At 43.7% G+C, this 20,304-nt stretch overlaps 1 protein-coding gene across 3 annotated transcripts; it reads right to left on the bottom strand.

Moving 5' to 3' along the window:
* Positions 1–457: 457 nt before the first annotated feature.
* Positions 458–4,192, bottom strand: LOC127266458 (uncharacterized). Of its 3 annotated transcripts, XM_051296723.1 has the most exons (7): positions 3,304–4,192; positions 2,167–3,215; positions 1,894–2,096; positions 1,693–1,809; positions 1,420–1,620; positions 1,209–1,340; positions 458–1,136 (listed from the first exon to the last, which is right to left on the bottom strand). In XM_051296723.1, exons 1-7 carry the CDS (start codon positions 3,954–3,956, stop codon positions 498–500), a joined length of 2,994 nt encoding a protein of 997 aa, XP_051152680.1. In that variant the 5' UTR covers positions 3,957–4,192; the 3' UTR covers positions 458–497. The 3 variants fall into 3 exon arrangements, with proteins under 3 accessions (XP_051152680.1, XP_051152679.1, XP_051152678.1); XM_051296722.1 differs by having other exon boundaries at positions 1,420–1,809; positions 1,894–2,093; XM_051296721.1 differs by having other exon boundaries at positions 1,420–1,809.
* Between the last annotated feature and the right edge of the window lie 16,112 nt (positions 4,193–20,304).

The raw sequence follows: 20,304 nt of genomic DNA on the forward strand, positions 1-20,304 counted from the left end.
CAAAATAACTAGAAGCACTTGTTTTATTAATGTGTGTGTTTTTTTTTTTTTAAATTACAAAGCAATATAAATAAATTGTTTTTTAAATATACAATTTTCAATATTATATTTTATTACAAAAATATATTTATGTTTTGTTTTTATTTTATAATATTATCATTTAAAAATATGGTACTCAGTATAATATTTTATATTAAAATATTTTTTAATCCAAAACATATAAAGAGTACTTGATCAAAATGTATATTAAAAAAAACATGTTTGTTTTTATAATATTGCATTTTGGTCCTACATTATATATATATATATATATTAATATGAGGGGAAACATTAAGGAAAGATAAATATAATATTCGTTTAAATAAGTATTCTAGTTTTTAAGTTAGGTGATTTAGTAATAGGCAATAAATACGGATCTATGTTTGCTGGATTAGACTCAGTAAACAACGCAGGAAAGATAGGATCTGCTTTGTAGAAATAGGAACAATATATTTGCATTACAAGGAGAGAAGCGCCCGTAAAGCAGTTTTTAGATCGGCCCATTTGAGTTCTGACTTGATGGCCCGACGACGTTGGTATGCTTCTTGGTGTCTCTGGACGAGTCTCGTTTGAATCGCTGCCTGAAGTTGGTCGCAAAGACTGGCTTGGTTAAGGCAATGTGTTTCAACCAGACGACTTCCCTCTTGTATGCTATCATCTATAGCTCCCAATCGTTCTTGAAGTCGTCGTAGTTCTTCAGTCTTTTGAGCGATTTCAGTAGCTAATGTTTGTCTCTCCTGCCGGAGCTCGTCTAGTCGGGCCCTAGCCACGCTAAGATCTTGGTTAGCCTTCTTCAAATCTGCTTCGATATGATTAGGATCTGCTGCCGGACGAGAGGAGGTCGCTTCGGATAATGGGGGTCGGATCAGAGGAAGTTCAGCTTGAAGTTCAGTGATCCTGGCCATCATCCGATCGAGAACTGGCGAAGCTCCCGACTCCAGGGCAGGTTGAACCAGTAGGGATATTGCGACTTGGACTAACGCCGAAAGGTCAGCCAGTTCTAAGTCGGCATAATCCAAATTGGCGCATCGTTCCACAATGGTTCTGACGGGTGTCGGGAGATTTATTCGGGTCAAAATGTTCATCTCCTGAGCAGCCTGAACCAGAATGAGATTAGCAAAGCTAAAAGACATGGCAAAATTGTTTAAGGAATAACGGCGGAAGGTTACTTGATCCAGGGCAGCTGTAGCCTCGGAAGGGGCCATAAGTTGGAAATTTGAGGGGTTGACTGGTCGGGTAATCGGACCAGCAACTGATTCATCCCCTGGTGGAAGTTGTTGGGCGGCTGCTAAATCCATACCCTGAACAGAAGATAAAAGTTTTCGTCACTGTTGGATGGGCAAAAATAAAATCCGAAAATGGATGAGAAAGGGTACCAACCGGATCCAGCGGGGCAAAATTAACAGAAGCTTCACCCGATCTTGAGGAGGAAATTTCCTCTACTTCATCGGGTGGTTGGACTGGTTCGGGTTGGACTGGTTCGGGACCAACAATAGGAACCTCATCAACTTGCTGAACAAGCGGGTCGGGTAAAGCCACGACCTGGTCGGGATCGGGCAATACCACATCTTCAATAGGAGCCTGGACCAAATATGTTTTAGGTATCATAAGTTTTATCAGGAGGATGTTGTTGAAGGAAGGTTTAGCGCTTACTTGTTGAGGTTCCGCAACTTGGTCGGGGAGGACAACAAGTTGGTCGGGCATCACCGCAACGATATCCGACGCTGGGGGAGGAGGTACCCTGCCCATCGATTCGCCTGGTCGGTGTGCCTACAATAAAAGGTTCGAAGTTGTTTAAAATTAATATATTTTGTTTTGTTGGTCTCTAAGGAATGTCAGAAACTATCTTTTTACCTCTAGTTGTCTGTGGGTCGGTTGTGTGGTAATCGGGACTATGGCTAGTCGATCGGTGGTCCGGACCATAGATGATTGTTCTATGATCGGGACGGCTGTCGATCGGGATGAAGATAAATTGATGGGAACTTGTGGCTCGGGCGATTGTTGGTGGGTCGGTTGAGACGTGGTAGGGCCAGTGGTCGGGAGCATTGAAGGATCTTCTGAAATAGACATATTAGAGTTACAAACGGGCAGCATGAAAATAACATAAGGAAAGGAACAAAAACTTACCAAATTGTTGCCTTAGATACTTTGGCATCCCGCTAGTATCTATTGGCAGAGAAGCCAGATATTCCTCGATGGCCTGCCTATCGATAGCAGGAGTGGCCTTTGCTTTTTGTCTTTTTGCTCCCGACCCACCTGCCGTAGGGTCTGGCCTTTTCCTTCCTCTGACTGCCAGTCGGGCGGAGCCAAGAGCCAGAGCTGGGGGTGGAGCAAGTCTCCCGACCAATTGGTCAGTCGAAGGGGCAAGTAAAGACCAGGTGGTCGACCACCAGGAAGGGAAATCTTCGGTTGTCGAAGGTTTTGGGCAGAACGGGAGATATGAATTCGAGGTAATGTAGGTGGTGAGTTGAGAAATATAGGTCGGGATGAGTTCGGGAATCACCAGACCCTCGGGGCTTTGAAATATGAGGTGAGGACTGGCTAATGGCCCTGGTATGCCCTGGCAGCAACCAAATTGCCTCGACAAAAATTGAGGTTGGTAATTGTAAGTGAAAAATGTTCTACGATTCTTCTTGTCCGACCTTCTGCTAGAAAACAAAGATCGGGGTTTTATTGCGGCGTCCCAGGAAAAAATAAAGGTCGGGTGAGGGAGAGGATCTGGGCGAGTTAAAGGATAGGTAGGGTCGGGATAAAGGAAGAAAAGATCGGTCGAATATTGTATTAAGGTTGTATATACAAAAAAACGGGAATTGTTCCGATCTTCGGTCAAAATTTGGGTTATTATAGAGTCGGAGGATTTTAGACAGGAAGAGTTCGGGGTTAATCTGGCTAAGGCATAGCCAATAGACCTATAAGGGTTAGGAGAAATTGGGAGGCGACCAAAAAATGCAGAGGGGAAGTATAGACGGAACCACAGTTCCAGGAACCAAAATGGTCCTGAGGCTGCAGTATCCGCCTTTTTGATATCTGTAAGACGGGAACTTACTCGGGATAAACCTTCAAAGAGGTTGGCTAGAAATAAGGTACCTAAAGAACAGAAATGACCACATGCTAGATAAATGGCTAGGTCAATATGAGTTGAAAGGACAAGTTTAGAAGGGGAGAGAATGATATATCTGTGAAAGATAAGAAGAAAGAAATGTAAGCTCAACATTCAAACTTTGTGTATATCAAAGAGGTTTAAAAATGGGGAAGAAAATATACCTGCAGAGCCAGAAGAGGAGGAAAGCAGTATGTTCCAACTCGGAAACAGGGGTATCCTCCTTACCCTGATATTTATTGACAAAGTATGTCCACCCTCTTTCTCTTTCAGGCAGTTTGGCCAGAGCCCAACCTTGATGGTTGGGGGGAAGTTCTTGATTCCCGAGAGAAACCAGAACGGGGTCCTCTCCAGTGATCGGCAAATGTGCGATCACTGCTACATCCATTAGGGTTGGACCCATTGGACCTGAAGGGAGGAAAAAGGCACCTGTTTGCGAATGCCAAAAAGCCGCCATGGCCATCAAAACCTTGTCATGGAGGTAGAGGGGTTGCGTCGAAAGGAGAATAGCTTTATCGATCCCTTGGGCTTTCCATTGATTTTCAAAATGTGGAAGGAGCCTCGCGTACCATTTCCGGTAAGCATCTTTTGGGTCGGTCAAGTGAGTCTTGATGCTATCTAGAAGGCGTTCCGGTTTGAACGCTTCATTGTTCACGGTAATGGGAGAAACTTGAACAATGACTGAAGTCATACGCTCAGCATCGGGAGTGGTAGTGCAGTAAGGGCGGATTGTAGGGGTAAGAACTTTGGAAGATACAAGGGGTATTGAGGGTTCGGTTCCGTCAAAAGGGAGTGCGGGAACGTATTGGTTAGCCATTTACGCGAGGGTAAGGAAAGGTTGAAGGAGAAAACGAAGGAGGGAGTTATACGAGAGCAGAAAGGGTTTCAGAATTGTGAATGTGTAAGTTTGAGAAGTTTGATTTGACGCAGCGCAGTGCAATGATCATATTGTAACCCTAAAACGTCACGTCTTCCGTAGTTCGAGGAGCGACGTTTCGGCGGGAGGAGGCAATTTGTTGAGCAGAAAATAATGGATAGGTTTTAGGAAATGGGCCTGGCAAGTTAGGTCATCCGAAATGTCCAATGGGCTTTTGAAAGTCCGAATATAATTTGCAGTAACCAGGTTGGATGAGTTTTGAATTTGTCCAAAACCGGTCGTGTGAATCCCCTAGGTCCGGCGAATGAGGAGATTGGACTCGCTCGGGACCAAATAGTTCGCACGTCTAAATCGGACGTAATCAGGTCGGAATCCGAGGGTCAGATTGAAGAAAGTAGGACGGTTGATAAGATTGGACCCGGTCAGGACCAAATAGATTGGATATAGAAGTCGGACTTAGTCGGGACAAATTCCAAAGGGTCGGTCATAGGAAGGTTAGGTATTCAAAAATAGTTATCCTATAGGTCGGGTAAAATGCAATTTCTGGCAGTGGGGGGTAGTTTCGACTGGTGAGCGGTTTTTAAAATCGGACGTGACGTGATGGTTCTCGTATGTGTCGATAGAAGTGGATTTTTTGGGGAGTTAATAGCGGTTATGGTAACCGACCGGATAGCGGTTCGAACCGTATCTTCAAGGGGTTATTTAAATATTCTGTACGGTAAGGAGAGGGCATCTTCAAACGACATCAAATTCAAGAGAATTGGTTTTGGGGATCACCACTTTATTGTCTATAGTTTTAATTTTTCTTATTTTATTTATGTATCCTACAGTGTTTAGAGATTCCTAATCTCAGGCAGTTATCAAATTCGAAGATAACTTCCTATTTTCGGATTTTATTTTTTATTGTTAAAAAAAAACGCATCAACAGGTATATTAAATAATATAACTGTTGACGCAGTTTTTCAACAACAAAAAGTAAAATTGGAAAATAGAGAAATATCTCCCTGAGATTAGGGCTTTCTAAGTAATGTAGAATACTAAAATTGTTACATATGAAAATTTTATTTATGTTAAAAAGCTTAGGATAAAAAGAAAAATGTGTGTAGGAATACACTTGATGAAACTGGCGGAGGGGCCCTGTTGGAAACTCAGGAATAGTAGATATATTTCTAATGGAATTGCGGGTCGGACAGGTCCTCAGGTCGAGAGGTCCTCACGTCGGGAGGTCCGGAAGTCGGGAAGTTCGGAGGTCGGAAAATCCCCACGTCGGGACGTTTGGAGGTCGGAATGTCTTCCGGTCGGGAGGTCATCCGGTCTGGAGATACGCAGGCCTGAGCTCTGCAACTCCGTAAGTGCTCAGGTCGGGAAATCCTGCGGTCCGACGGTCGTCGGGACGGTAAGTCCGTACGTGTGAAGGTCATCAGGTCGGGAATTACTGAGGTCGGGGAGTTTGTAAGTCAGTTGGCTTGCAGTTGGATCAATAAAGCGGAAAGTCTGCGGTCAGTCCAGAGAGTTAGATATTGAAGAAAGTGAGAATGACAATGTGGTCGGATGAGGACACGTGTGGACACGAGAAGTGTTGGCTGACCAAGGAACTGTGGGCCCCTACACAGGGCAACCGACTGCGGTCCCGGCTACTGAGCAACCGACCAGCTTTATTTGTCCTATCTCCTTAGATGGGCAGACTGTCCTCTACACAAACCTCTGCGTCTGTCTATACTTCTTCCTTGCCCGACCTTCCTCTTCATAGACATCTGCGCCTGTTCGACATTTTTTTTCCGGACTTTTGGGCCATTCGGTTTATATCCTGACCGATCCAGCATCCTACTGCCATTATTTATTACTATTATTATTTTTTTTTTTATGCTCAATAATAATTATATTTCTTCTCTATAATTTTTATTTTACTTTTTATTTATATTATCTTATATAAAGATATTGGATAATATAATATTGTTCATTATATATTGTTTGAAATTAAATTTATATATTTATTAATTGAGTACAAATTTCAATGATAGATTCAATTAAAATTAATTTTGTATTTTATATTTTTATTTTTATTTTATTTCAATAGTTGAATAATAAATATAGTTAATTATTTTAATTATTGTCAAATAAAAATTAACATTTAAATATACATGTATGATATAATACTATTTTAGAAATAGTTATGATTAATAGTTGATTAATTCATTTCTAAATATTTTAATTATGTATGCACTCGTGCATAGCACGGCTTGAAATGGTAGTTATTTTAATTATTATCACGTTATTATTTTGTTATGGTTAATTATTATCTCTAATTGATTTTGGTTTTGGATTGTAAATGTTTTCTGTTATTAGTATTTGTTAGGGTATTGAGTGGTAAATGCTTGCTTATTGAATACGAAAGTGGTGATTATCTACTTTAAGACTTATTCAGGGCAACATACCTTGCATTAGGGAATAGGCACACGAGCAAAACTTTCTATGTTGAAAAACTGTTACGTACGAAATTTAGAATTAGGTTAAAAGCCCAAGGTAAAAAGAAGAATGGGCCTGGCAATAGGGTTGATTGAACTGGCTGAAGGACACCGTGAGGAAATCAAGGAAAATAAATTTATTTATTTATTTCTAAGGAAAATACAAGACGGAAGGTTCTCAGGTCGGGAGGCCCTCAAGATAGAAAGACCTCAAGTCGGAAGGTCTTCAGGTCGGGAGGTCCGCAAGACGGAAAGACCTCAAGTCGGAAGGTCTTCAGGTCGGGAGGTCCGCAAGACGGAAAGACCTCAAGTCGGAAGGTCTTCAGGTCGGGAGGTCCGCAAGACGGAAAGACCTCAAGTCGGAAGGTCTTCAGGTCGGGAGGTCCGCAAGACGGAAAGACCTCAAGTCGGAAGGTCTTCAGGTCGGGAGGTCCGCAAGACGGAAAGACCTCAAGTCGGAAGGTCTTCAGGTCGGGAGGTCTGCAAGACGGAAAGACGATGAGTCGGAAGGTTTTCAAGTCGGGAGGTCCTCGAGACGGAAAGTCGTCGAGATGGGATATCCGCAGGTCGGGTAAACTGTAGGTCGGATAGAAGGCGGAGTCGGACAAACGCGGAGGCCTTTGATCAAAGACAGGGGGCGGTTGATATGGAGGTCGGCCCAAGTGGGGTCGGGCGAAGAAGTAGGTCGGACGAAGGACGAAGTCGGGCCAAAAGAGCGGAAGGTTTGTGGTCGGCTTAAGGAGTGAAATATAGGGAATTTTGGTCTGCTGGGGACACATGTCAGCATGAGAAAGGTTGAAAGACGGTTGAGAAGGAGACGTTGTAACCGTTCGGGTGACGGTTTTCAGTACAGTTTCCCAGGGAATATTTAAGGTTTGAATCATCATTTGGCAAGATATCTTCAATCAACTTCAACAAAGCAAAGTCAGATTTGGGGATCACCACTTTAAATTTCAGTCTTTTATTTTCCAGTTTATTTTCTGTACGTTACAGTGTTTAGAGATTCCTAATCTCAGGCACTAATTAATCAAGTTTAAGGATATTTTCTATATCTTTGAATTTTACTTTATTTTTGTTGAAAAATTACATCAACAAATTGGCGACCACAGTGGGAGCAAGACAAAATTGCTCATTCCAATTCCGGCGATAATTTCATACGTCTTAGATCCGGCCGAATCATCGGAAGGGTTATGGCAGGTTCACAACCGCAATCATCTTCGACACCGGTGGGAGAATCCGTTCCACCACCCATTGTGCCAAATGCCGGGGAAATCCCACAACCACCAACTGATTGGTGGTCTTATGTTCAACAAATGAACAACCAGCATACCTTGGTTATGCAGAATATGTTGCGTGAGCAACAAACGAACATGTTGCGTGAGCAACAGAGTCAGTTGCAGAACATGATAGATCAAGCACTGTCAAGGGTTAGTCTTCAACCCACTCAAACGCCACCAGGAGTGTCACCGTCCAGACCACAGGCAAATTTCGCAGGGCCATCATTCGTGGATAGTACATTCCCAAGTGCCACAAATCCCAACCGAATGGATAGGGGAAAATCTCCTTTGACTTTTCCCAACAATGTTCCACTGGGACCAAGGGTTACCAATCCGCAGCCGAGCAATACAAGGGAGGACAGGCCTGAAGGATATATACATGATCCTATTCATATTCCTGTGCAGGATCCGTTCCAAGTTCCTGATCATCAACGCTTTCATGTAGATCCTGACGAGATTGCACATATATTAAGGGATCAGTATGGATTAACTCCTCAGATGGCTAACCGCCCTGCATATCAGAGACCTTTCCCAGAAAGGATCATTAATGAACACCCTCTCCCAAGGAATTTTCGACCACCCGACTTTCATGCATTCTCAGGGGAGGACGGATCTTCCACCATAGAACATGTTGGTCGGTTCACAGCACAATTAGGAGAAGTTGGCAATAACCCTTTTTATAAGTTACAGCTGTTTGGTTTATCTCTTACTAGAACGGCGTTTTCGTGGTTTGTAAGTTTGCCTCCAGGACAAATTCAGACATGGGAAGGACTGGAGATGGCATTTCACGCTAGATTCTTTAATCCTTTACCAGTTGTTTCTTTAACTGATTTACTTGAATTGAGACAGTATCCAGAAGAAACTGCTTCACAGTTTATAGAAAGGGTGCGATTGATGAAGGGACGATGTCCTACGGTAATCAGTGAGAAAGAGATGACCAATTTAGTGGTCCGGAATATGCATAATCGTTTAAGAAAGGCACTCACTGCCCTGGATGTTGAGGATTTGGCAAGTCTTGCATCCAAGGCAGGACGTCTAGAGTCTTTGTTCAGAGAGGAAGATCAGCATAACAGGCGTAATAGAGGCCAACATATGGCGAGTATGGGAACAGAAACATGCGACTTTGATTTTAATCAGTCAGAAGAGATGGCAGCCGAAATCCTTTCTGGAAAACCGTATGTATGTCCTAAATTGAAGCCAGTACCAGGATCTGAAGGAAAGGAGCAACCGACCTTTGATAGTTCGAAAGCTGATGAAATCTTTGATATCCTACTGACTGATGGGCAGATCCGTATTCCAAAGGGCCAAAGACTTGCCACTAAAGAAGAAATCAAAGGGAGACCATATTGTAAGTGGCATAATTCTTTCACACACACTACAAGTCAGTGTACTCATTTTAGGAAGGAAATTCAAAAGGCCATCAAGACAGGTCGGCTCAAATACATCACTCTAGGTGTAGACCAGCAACCGTTTCCGAGTGTAACAACGGCAATGGTTGACATCCAACCAAGTTCGGAAACAAGGAAAAGTTCGGCCAACGATGGACAAAAAGGGGAACGAAACCAGCCAAGCCCCGAAACAAAAAAAGGAAGTCGGCCAAACAGCAGCCGACCGGAAGAACGACTCAAAATTTGTGAGAAGCCAGTTGCTGAAAAGTGGGACCATCCAGATGGTTCTTTTAATGTGGAGGTGAAAGAAAAGGTTTTGATACGTGATCACCCGACCAGAAAAACAGGGTCGGTCGGGAGCAATTGGGCTCGAAATAAAAAGCCTTTACCAGTTGATATAGACCCTCGTTTCCCGGGTATGAATCGTACACAGATTCGCAATGCCAAACGCAGGTATGCTGCAAATTATGGGAAAAGAGGTCCTTCAGCAAAACAACTAACCGACGAACAAAAAGCAGCCGACCACTTGGCAGGAGATCAGTCCATTCGGATCTTTACAGAACAAACGACCAACGAGCAGGGAGTAACCATTCAGTCTCCAGTTGGTCGGTCCAGTCGGGTCTGGTCAGGAAAGCAACCGAATGACGGATTAGGCGCTTCCGACCATACCAAAAGAAGTTCGTCGGGACTGGGGAAAGGTAAAGGTGTGGCAGATGAAATAATTAAAGGTTTTAGATGCCAACATTGTGAACGAATCAACATCAATCCATCTCTTGAAGAATTCCGTATCGAATCTTTGACGGTTCAATCTCGATCTCGGGATAAGACAAAGGAAGAAGTGGTACCTACAGAGGAAAATTCAAGATCTGTTAAATCTCGTCTGGGACCACGAATCCCTTGTCGAATGACAGAGATTAATCAGATGAGTGATGAACCGACGTGGGCGAGTCTGGTAGATGAAACTATGGACGAACCTTTATGGGCTTTCTTGGCAGATGGTGAATTAGAGGAGACAGAGGGGGCAAAGACCTCAGACTCTGAGCCTCAACCGGAGCCACCTTCGATTGTGTTTCCTCCTATTCCAGAGGGTGCGATCTCCCATTTGAAGCCTCTGTATGTTAATGCTCATATTTGTGGGAAACCAATCACAAAGGTTTTCGTGGATAATGGAGCAGTTTTTAATGTTATGCCATTGAAGACTCTCAAGAAGTTAGGAAAAGGAATACATGATCTATCTCCTGTGGAATTCGAAATGACAAGTTTTACAGGGCAGCCGACCAAGCCTGAAGGCATGATGGTTGCCACAATTGAAGTCGGACCAAAGAAGATCTCCACTGTTTTTTTTATTGTGGACGCAGATACTACATATTCTCTCTTGCTGGGAAGAGACTGGATTCATGCCTCTCGATGTGTGCCATCAACCTTGCACCAACAATTAATGTTCTGGGAAGGAGATCAGGTCTTCAAAATGGAAGCGAATGACAACCCATTCGATGTATCAGAACAAGTTGAAGAGTCAGTGTTTTATGCCAGTCCTTTGGCTCCGATGTCTCAATTGTATATGGCCAGGGAATACCCAAACAAGGGTTATAAAGTCACTGGCCAGAACTCGATGTTCTATTAAAAGAACACCTTTATTGTATGGCTCATGATAAAGCCACACCCATTCCCGTATAATTTGTTTGTAATGGAAGATACAAGCTTAGAAGTATGTAGTTCTCTTATTAATAAGTTCTATTTAAAGCAGTTATTACATAAAGCAGAAAATAGTAAAGAGATTCTGGATGTTCACCTCCAAGAAGATGAACAATTTCGTTGGCCCGACTTATTAGAAAAAACAGAACCAACAGCTTCATCACAAGACCCATTATTGGAGTTTAATTTAGGAACCGAATTGGTTCCAAAAGTGATCAGGTTAAGTGGTTATTTGTCTAAAGAGCAACAAACAATGATGCTCGAAGTTATTAGAAACAACATTGATTGTTTAGCATGGGATTATTCAGAGATGCCTGGTTTGACAAGAAGTCTAATAGAGCATCGATTGCCCATCAAAGAAGGTTGTAAACCTTACAAACAACCTCCAAGGCGAATGAGTCCAGATCTGATGCCTCAAATCAAGGAAGAAATCCAAAAACTTCTCAAAGTGGGTTTCATTCAACCTTGCCGTTATGCGGAGTGGCTGGCTAATATTGTGCCAGTGGTCAAGAAAAATGGTAAGATAAGGATATGCATCGATTTCAGGGATTTGAATCTAGCTACCCCTAAGGACGAATATGTGATGCCTATGGCCGACATGCTGATAGATGCAGCAGCAGGGCATAAAATCCTTAGTCTGATGGATGGTTATGCAGGTTATAACCAAATATTCTTGGCAGAAGAAGACATTCCTAAGACAGCATTCAGATGCCCAGGGGCTTTGGGTATTTATGAATGGACAGTCATGCCATTCGGGTTAAAGAATGCAGGGGCAACTTACCAAAGAGCCATGAATTCAATCTTTCATGATTTAATTGGCAGATCTATGGAAGTGTATATTGATGATGTTATAGTTAAATCTGCCAGTTTTGACGAACATTTGAGAGATCTTGAAGAGGCATTTGAAAGGATGAAGAAGTACAAGTTGAAGATGAATCCAACCAAATGTGCTTTTGGAATATCAGCCGGGAGCTTTCTAGGATTCTTAGTTCATGAGAGAGGAATTGAAATTGATGCCAATAAGGCTAAAGCCATTTTTGATAGTCGGCCACCCAAGACGGTTAAAGAAATCCAAAGTCTGTTGGGTAAGGTGAATTATTTGAGGCGTTTCATTTCTAATGCTGCTGGCAAGGTCAGACCCATTACTAAATTGTTGAAAGCTGGAAAAATTGCCTTTGAATGGGGTCCCGACCAACAGACGGCTTTAGATGCTATCAAGCAGGCATTGGTTCACCCTCCAGTCTTGATGCCTCCTAAACAAGGTCGGCCACTCAAACTTTATTTGGCAAATACATATGAAGTGGTTAGTTGTTTATTGGCGCAGGATGGTGATGACGGGAAGGAAAGGGCAATTTACTATCTCAGTAAAACCCTTACAGGACCAGAACTGAATTACACTATGCCAGAAAAAATGTGTTATTCATTGGTCTTTGCTTGCACTAAACTCGAGCATTATTTGCTGCCCAGAAGAGTTGAGGTCATATCAAAGGTGGATCTCATCAAATTGATTTTACAGAGACCTACTATGAAGGGCAGACTCATGAAATGGGCCATCAAATTGGCTCCTTTCGATCTTCAACATTCCCCGCTGAGGGCAATTAAGGGACAAGCAGTAGCCGACTTCTTGGCAGAATTCTCACAAGTCGGGTATTCTCTTTGTGATAGTGTCCGACCATTTAGTTGTTCATCATATCTGGATAATCTACAGGTCGGATGTGTGCCTTATATAAGTACCAGAACATGGTTGATGTTCTTTGATGGTTCTACCTCTGGAAACAAATCAGGGGCAGGGGTCTTTTTGCAAGGACCTGATGGTCAAAAGATCAACTTACAACTACGATTGGAATCCATGACCCATAATTCGGCAGAATATGAAGCTTTAATTTTGGGTTTGGAGGCTTTAATTGCCAGGAAGGTCCAGTCTGTAATCATAAGGGGGGATTCTCAATTAGTAGTCAACCAGGTAAACAATCAATATGTTTGCAATTACCCTCATCTTCGCAGATACAGGGACATTGTGGGTCGGTTACTGACAAAAATCTCAGAAGTAATAATTGAGTTCATTCCGAGGAAAGAAAACCAACGTGCTGATGAATTGGCTCAAAGGGCATGTAAAGGAATTCTGGAGGATATGTGGTCGGAGGTCAAGTCGGGCATAGAAGGTAAGACAGACCCGATCTGCGAAGTTACGGTCGGGCAGGAGACTATCGGACATGACCCCGACTGCGAAGTTACGGTCGGGCAGGAGACTATCGGACATGACCCCGACTGCGAAGTTACGGTCGGGCAGGAGACTATCGGACAGGACCCCGACTGCGAAGTTCTGGTCGAGCAGGAGACTGTCGGACAGGAGCCCGATTGCGAAACAGTGCCCGATTGGAGAGCAGAGCTTATCATGTATTTACAGAATCCAGGTGGTGCGAATGTTTCGGTTGCGACACGATTGAAAGCTTTACGTTTTCAATTAATAAATGGAATTTTGTATAAGAGGTCATTTGAAGGTCTGCTTTTGAAATGTTTGGGGTCTAAAGAAGCTCTAGAGGTAATGACAGAAGTACATGGTGGGATATGTGGAGCTCATCGGGCAGGTCTCAATATGAGATGGGCCATTCATCGCTTGGGTTTTTTCTGGCCAAAGATTTTTGAAGACTGCATACAATTTGCCAAAGGCTGCCAGGAATGTCAGAGACATGGAAACTTAAACCATTTGCCAGTAACCGAATTGCAATTCTTGGCAAAACCATGGCCTTTTAAATCATGGGCTATGGATATTATTGGGAAAATACATCCTGCTTCATCGAAACATCATTGTTTCATATTGGTTGCGACTGACTACTTTACCAAATGGGTAGAGGCAATTGCTTTGAAAAATGTGGATCAGAAAGAAGTGATAGACTTCGTTTTGAATCAAATTATTTACAGGTATGGTATTCCTCAGTCTATAACAACCGACCAAGGCCTGGTTTTCACAGGGGAAAAGTTCTCTAGTTTCTTGGCAGAATTCGGTGTTCGATTACATCATTCTTCACCTTATTATCCCCAAGCCAATGGACAAGCGGAAGCAGCAAATAAGATTATTATTGGGATTATAAAGAAGATGGTTGAAGGGAACCCAAGAAAGTGGCATTTGTTATTGTCTCAGGCTTTATGGGCACATAGGAATACCAGAAATACGGCCACAGGGTTCTCACCTTACCAACTCACGTTTGGCCAAGATGCTGTTTTACCAGCCGAAATCCGAGTATCATCTGGCCGAACAGAGTTTACTGATGGTGATCTTACAAGAGAATACCAACAACTTATGATGCAACAGTTGGAGGATTTGGATGTTAACCGTCTCCATGCAATAGGTCGAAGTGTGAAACAGAGTGAAATCAGAGCAAGGAGTTACGGAAAGAAAGTTCTTCACAGGACATTCCAAAAAGGAGATTTAGTCTGGAAGACCATCCTTCCTACATATAAGAAAACTGACCAATTGGGAAAGTGGTCACCGAATTGGGAAGGACCTTACATTGTTCAAAAAGATATTGGGAATGGCGCTTTCATTATTGTAAATCATGAAGGGAGAAGAGTACATGATTGTATTAATGCTAAATATCTGAAGAGGTATTATCCTGCCTTTTCAGATAACAAAACTGCCTGAAACAAAATATTATTCAGAACCCATTTATGGGGTTCGAACCTATTTAAAGGTTCATTTCTGTTAGTCATCGTGTATTTGTGGGAAGTTTTCTGCCTCTGAATCAGACTTTTCATCCCAGTGAGTGGATATTAGCTCTGGTTCTTCTTCAATAAGATCTTCCAAATCTGGTCGGTACCTTTCCCATTGGCTTTGCATTTCATCTAAATCTTGATGGGTACGTGCTTGCATGTCTGTTAGGGCTTGATGTTCACGATCAACGATGGTCCGCAATCTTGAAAAGACTTTTCGTTGATTGGAAAATATGTTATCCCAACCAAGATCTGGAAGTATGGTTGCTGCGTGATTTTCGATCATTTCCATGTGATGATGAAGATCAGGAATGCGGCTAAGGATGTCACGAAGAGGTTCATACCCCTCAATGACTTTTTCCATCAGGCGGATGACGCGATGAATGGTTCTTCTTCCTCGTTGGGAGAATCGGAATTTGAAGTCTAGTTGCTTGAGTATATGTAACAAGTCTTCTGCATGGCCTCCAATAGGGTGATTACCTACAAAGAAGGGTTGAAGAACACCCTCCCAGTTGCTTGATGGAACATGAGGTCGGTCATTCGCCATGTTTGTTAACACTTTCAGTGTTTTGATTTTTAAAATATGCCTGGGAATGTGTTTCTTAAAATGTGAGAAACAGTGTTCTTTTAAAGAAGGAGTTTGGTTCGTTTCCTATAAAGCTGGGAATTGAAAGGTGATCCTTGTTTTGAGAAGAAAGAAAAAATGGATTACTAAGTCAGTTGTTGTTACAAAGGGGGAAGTATTACAACAGTGCCCCTAGGGCAGTTTTTATATGGGTCCATTTGATTTCATCCCTGGATAGCCTTCTGGTATTGGCAGCCGTCTGATATCTTATGATGAATTGGGATCGGGCTTGGGTTTTCAGCTCTTGATCCAATTCAGCTTCATTCTTGGTGTACTGTTCAATCAGACGCTGTTCATTGATAATTTGCTTATCCAGGGTAGACTGTTCTTTCCTCAGCTCCCGCAATTCTGCCTCCTTTTTCTGAATAGCTTCATCAACTTGAGCTTTCGTGTTAAGGAGACCACCCAGCCTTCCAGTAGTCTGCTGGAGGGATTCTCGGGTCTTAGCCAAAGAATTCTCCAGCGCTGTTTGATCGAAGTCGGGCTGGGGGGTTTCGGCTGACAGGAGTCCAATGACTAATACTTCAGTCTTGAGCTCTGTAAGTCTTTCCATCAGCCGATGCAGAATGGGGACGGCTGGTGATTCCGTTGGAGTGTAAAAAAGAAGGCCACCAACCGTCTGAATGAGCTTGTCCAATAAGTCGGACCTTAATTCGGACAGGGGACGGTTAATGGCCTCAGTGAACACAGTCTGGGCCTCCGCTGGAACCGGAACAGTCGATAGGACAGCTAAGTCCGAAGGCCCCTGCAAGTCCTCCAATGTCAATAAGTATGCCAGAGGAAGTGCAAATTTATTCAGATAGGATATGTGTTACCTCTGGACGGGCTGCTGTCAGTGAGGGGTGCAGCAATGAGGTCGGTCGAGTAGGGCAGATAGCTGGTATAACCGCAGCCGACTCGTCGGCTGCTGCGAATGGTCGCTGAGGTGCCGACCTGGGTCCCTATGGAAAGTAGTATTTGAAACAGTTAGTGTTTTTCGAAAGAAAAGTTATGGCATGGATTGGTTTAATCTTACCAAATTCACAGAAGTCTCCGAATCGGATGAAGACATTTCTTCCACTTCTGGAGGTTGGGCTGCCACAGGTGGTTCTTCTGCCTGCCATTCGATGGCTAGAGGGAGCGCCGCTGCTGGTAGGGCGGCTGCAGGTTGGACGGCTACATCTAGAGCCACTGCAGCCAGGATCTCTGGGGCACCTTCGATTTCGGGATCAGCAGCATCAGGGATGTCGTTTTGAGGGTCAGCTTCGGCGAGGGCGGCTGGTTCTTCCTTTGACATAGATGAGTCTGATGCCATGTATGGCGGCCGACCCATCTGGGAAGTAGTCCCCTCGCTGTCAGAAGAGACCCCTGCTGCTGATGGGATGGGTGAAGGTGTCTGTGGAAAAATCATGAAGATGTTTGTTGTTAAATATATTAAGGTTGATCATCCGAATCCTAAGTCTTGCTGATAAAGGAACTTACTGGTTCTACAGGCACTGCTGGTAAAGATTGTCTCCTGGTCGGGGGCCTGGCCCGACCACTCCTCGGTACGGGAGGAAGAGTTTGCCTCTGCGTCGGGTCCTCCGCCCGACTGCTCATTGGCAAATTGGTCTGGACCAAAGGCCCGATTGAATGGTCGGTTGGTGCTGGCGTCGGTTGCATGGTCGGTGTCACCAAGGTCGGTTCTGGGGAATGAAATGAGTAAAATCAAAGTTACGATATAGTGAATTGGTTCACGGTGTTAAGAAACATTACCAATTCGGGGTCGGGTCCTTGCTGACGTCCTATTTATTCCAAGGTCTGCTAGTGTTTGCTGGTCGGTCTCCGAGGTCGGGGGTGTTTGCAGCTGGGAAGTTTTTCTTTTGCGCGTGGGACCACCAGATCCGATTCCCGGGGCGGTTGTTTGTTGTTGGGTGCTAGTATGTCTCGCCGCTCCTAGAACCAATCCTTGGGGGGGGAGGAGTATGTTCAGCAACCGACCCTCATCAGGGGATATCAGGGACCATACAACCGACCACCATTCATTGAAAGTATCTACAATCTCAGGGTTGGAACGGAAAGGAATATAAGAATTGGAAATTATATACGTGGTGAGCTGGGAGATATAAGAAGGGATTGAATTAGGAAGGACTCGTCGGTCGGGACTTTGAAAAATTATTTGGGGACACGCGACGGGTCCAGGGATACCTTGGCAACAGCCGAACTGGCGCGCCATGAATTGAGGTTCATAGTTAAAAGTGTAAAAAGTTTTCTGCCCTTTTTTATCAAGTTTCTTGCTACTAAAAAGAGACCTGGGTTTGAGGGCGACGTCCCAGGCGAAAGGATAGGTGGGATGAGGACAAGGCTCAGGGGTCGGAAGCGGGTTTGGTACTGGAAAGGGCCAAAAATGGTCGGGAGCATAACCCGCATACTTTTTATACATAGAAAATCGAGAGTTACTGCGGGTATCTGTTAAAATGGCGGTTATTATTGGATCGGAAGATTGGAGTTTATTGCGTCCTGAGCAGAGTCGGTTGAGGACTAATCCTAAATGTTTTTCAGATGTTGGCATAGTGGGCGGAGATCCTAAGTTAAACGCGTTGGGGAAGTAAAGACAGAACCAAAGTTCTAAAAACCAAAAAGGACCCGACGCGGCAGTGTCTAATTTCCTATTATCATTATCTGTTAAGCGAAGGCTAACTCTAGTGAGTCCTTCAAACAGATTGGCTAAAAATAGAGTACCAAGGGAGAAGAACCGACCTGACGCGATATGAATGGCCAGGTCGAGGTGAGAAGGAAGAACACTTTTGGAAGGGGAAACAATGACGTACCTACAAAGCCAGAACAGGATAAAGGCAGTATGCTCCCGGTCGGTTACAGGAGTCCCTGGAGCCCCTTGCTGGTCGGTTGCGAACTTTGTCCAACCCCAGTCCTTCACACCTTGTAAAGACCATCCCGGATGGTCTTCTGATGGCTCCTGCCCATCTAGGGCTCCCATTACAGGGTCTTCACCCACGACTGGGAGATGTGCGATCATGGACACGTCCATAAGAGTTGGGCCAAAGGGGGCCGATGGCAAAAGGAAAGTCCCATTTTCCGCATTCCAGAAGGCGGACATGGCCAACAGCACCTTCTCATGCAGGTTGATAGGCATGGTGGACAGTAGTATTGCTTGGTCGATCTTTTGGGATCGCCATTGGGTCTGGAAGTGTTCTGCTACTCGTCGATACCAAGCACGATACAGATCTTTTGGGTCTGTGAGATGGGTCTTGATGCTGTCTCGGATGCGAACTGCTTGGTAGTTGGGATTGTTGATAGCCAAGGCGTTGCGAGATTCCAAAACTTCCCTCATCCGATTTGAATCTTCAGGAGTAGTGCAATATGGACGGATCGTCGGAGTTAGTAATTTCGAGGCTGAAAATGGACCTTCTGGAAGGGTTCCGTCGAAAGGAAGGGCAGGAGTGTATTGATTCGCCATAGTTAGAATGTTTTGGGATTGTGATTCACACAGGCTTGTATTGCGAAGACGGAAGTTAACCAGGAGTGTTGCAGTAACTGGTGTAGTTGCTAAGGGAGTTTTTCAAGAAGGTAATGCTTTATGAACTTCCAAACATTTATTGGCGTTTGAAAGTCCCTTGGCGGCGGGCAAGTTGTTACGTACGAAATTTAGAATTAGGTTAAAAGCCCAAGGTAAAAAGAAGAATGGGCCTGGCAATAGGGTTGATTGAACTGGCTGAAGGACACCGTGAGGAAATCAAGGAAAATAAATTTATTTATTTATTTCTAAGGAAAATACAAGACGGAAGGTTCTCAGGTCGGGAGGCCCTCAAGATAGAAAGACCTCAAGTCGGAAGGTCTTCAGGTCGGGAGGTCCGCAAGACGGAAAGACCTCAAGTCGGAAGGTCTTCAGGTCGGGAGGTCCGCAAGACGGAAAGACCTCAAGTCGGAAGGTCTTCAGGTCGGGAGGTCCGCAAGACGGAAAGACCTCAAGTCGGAAGGTCTTCAGGTCGGGAGGTCCGCAAGACGGAAAGACCTCAAGTCGGAAGGTCTTCAGGTCGGGAGGTCTGCAAGACGGAAAGACGATGAGTCGGAAGGTTTTCAAGTCGGGAGGTCCTCGAGACGGAAAGTCGTCGAGATGGGATATCCGCAGGTCGGGTAAACTGTAGGTCGGATAGAAGGCGGAGTCGGACAAACGCGGAGGCCTTTGATCAAAGACAGGGGGCGGTTGATATGGAGGTCGGCCCAAGTGGGGTCGGGCGAAGAAGTAGGTCGGACGAAGGACGAAGTCGGGCCAAAAGAGCGGAAGGTTTGTGGTCGGCTTAAGGAGTGAAATATAGGGAATTTTGGTCTGCTGGGGACACATGTCAGCATGAGAAAGGTTGAAAGACGGTTGAGAAGGAGACGTTGTAACCGTTCGGGTGACGGTTTTCAGTACGGTTTCCCAGGGAATATTTAAGGTTTGAATCATCATTTGGCAAGATATCTTCAATCAACTTCAACAAAGCAAAGTCAGATTTGGGGATCACCACTTTAAATTTCAGTCTTTTATTTTCCAGTTTATTTTCTGTACGTTACAGTGTTTAGAGATTCCTAATCTCAGGCACTAATTAATCAAGTTTAAGGATATTTTCTATATCTTTGAATTTTACTTTATTTTTGTTGAAAAATTACATCAACAAAAACATAACAGGTTATAATCTTTTCTTCAGTCGGATTCTACTTGTTCAAAAATGACGAAATTGTTGCATAAAAATCGTTAAAAAACTTCGACACACTGAGCGGGGATAAAAAACACATAGACGCAGAGGTGATAACACAGTATATAAAAACAAAGATATCAGTTGTAATCATTCAATATTAATCTTAACAAGGATGAAGCTGATGAGATAATGCATGTTTCATCATTATGAAAGTGATGTTGCACTAAAAATCTTGCCCCCAGAATTTTTGGAGTTGCAGCTGTAGAATCGATTTTATTCTATCATACAAAAATCATGTTGAGATGAAATGGTTCTAGGCATTAAGACCACATTAGACTTTGTTGTATACCAAATAAGTATGGACTAAATTAATGTAAGGCTGTAATGGAACAGCATATGCATCATATGTGTAAATAAAAGTTTTCTGTCGTTAAGTATATGTATTCCAGTTTAGCAAAGAGTATGCTGT

The sequence above is a fragment of the Andrographis paniculata genome, unplaced genomic scaffold, assembly GCF_009805555.1.
Source record: "Andrographis paniculata isolate CXL003 unplaced genomic scaffold, ASM980555v1 Contig76END, whole genome shotgun sequence".
Taxonomy (NCBI): Eukaryota; Viridiplantae; Streptophyta; class Magnoliopsida; order Lamiales; family Acanthaceae; genus Andrographis; species Andrographis paniculata.

Coding starts and splice junctions, on each gene's coding strand:
- LOC127266458 (XM_051296721.1), bottom strand. CDS start 3,956: ATGGCTAACCAATACGTTCCCGCACTCCCTTTTGACGGAACCGAACCC. Junction 3,216..3,303: donor CTCCTCTTCTGGCTCTGCAG/GTATATTTTCTT, acceptor TATCTTTCACAG/ATATATCATTCTCTCCCCTT. Junction 1,810..1,893: donor CGACCCACAGACAACTAGAG/GTAAAAAGATAG, acceptor CTTTTATTGTAG/GCACACCGACCAGGCGAATC.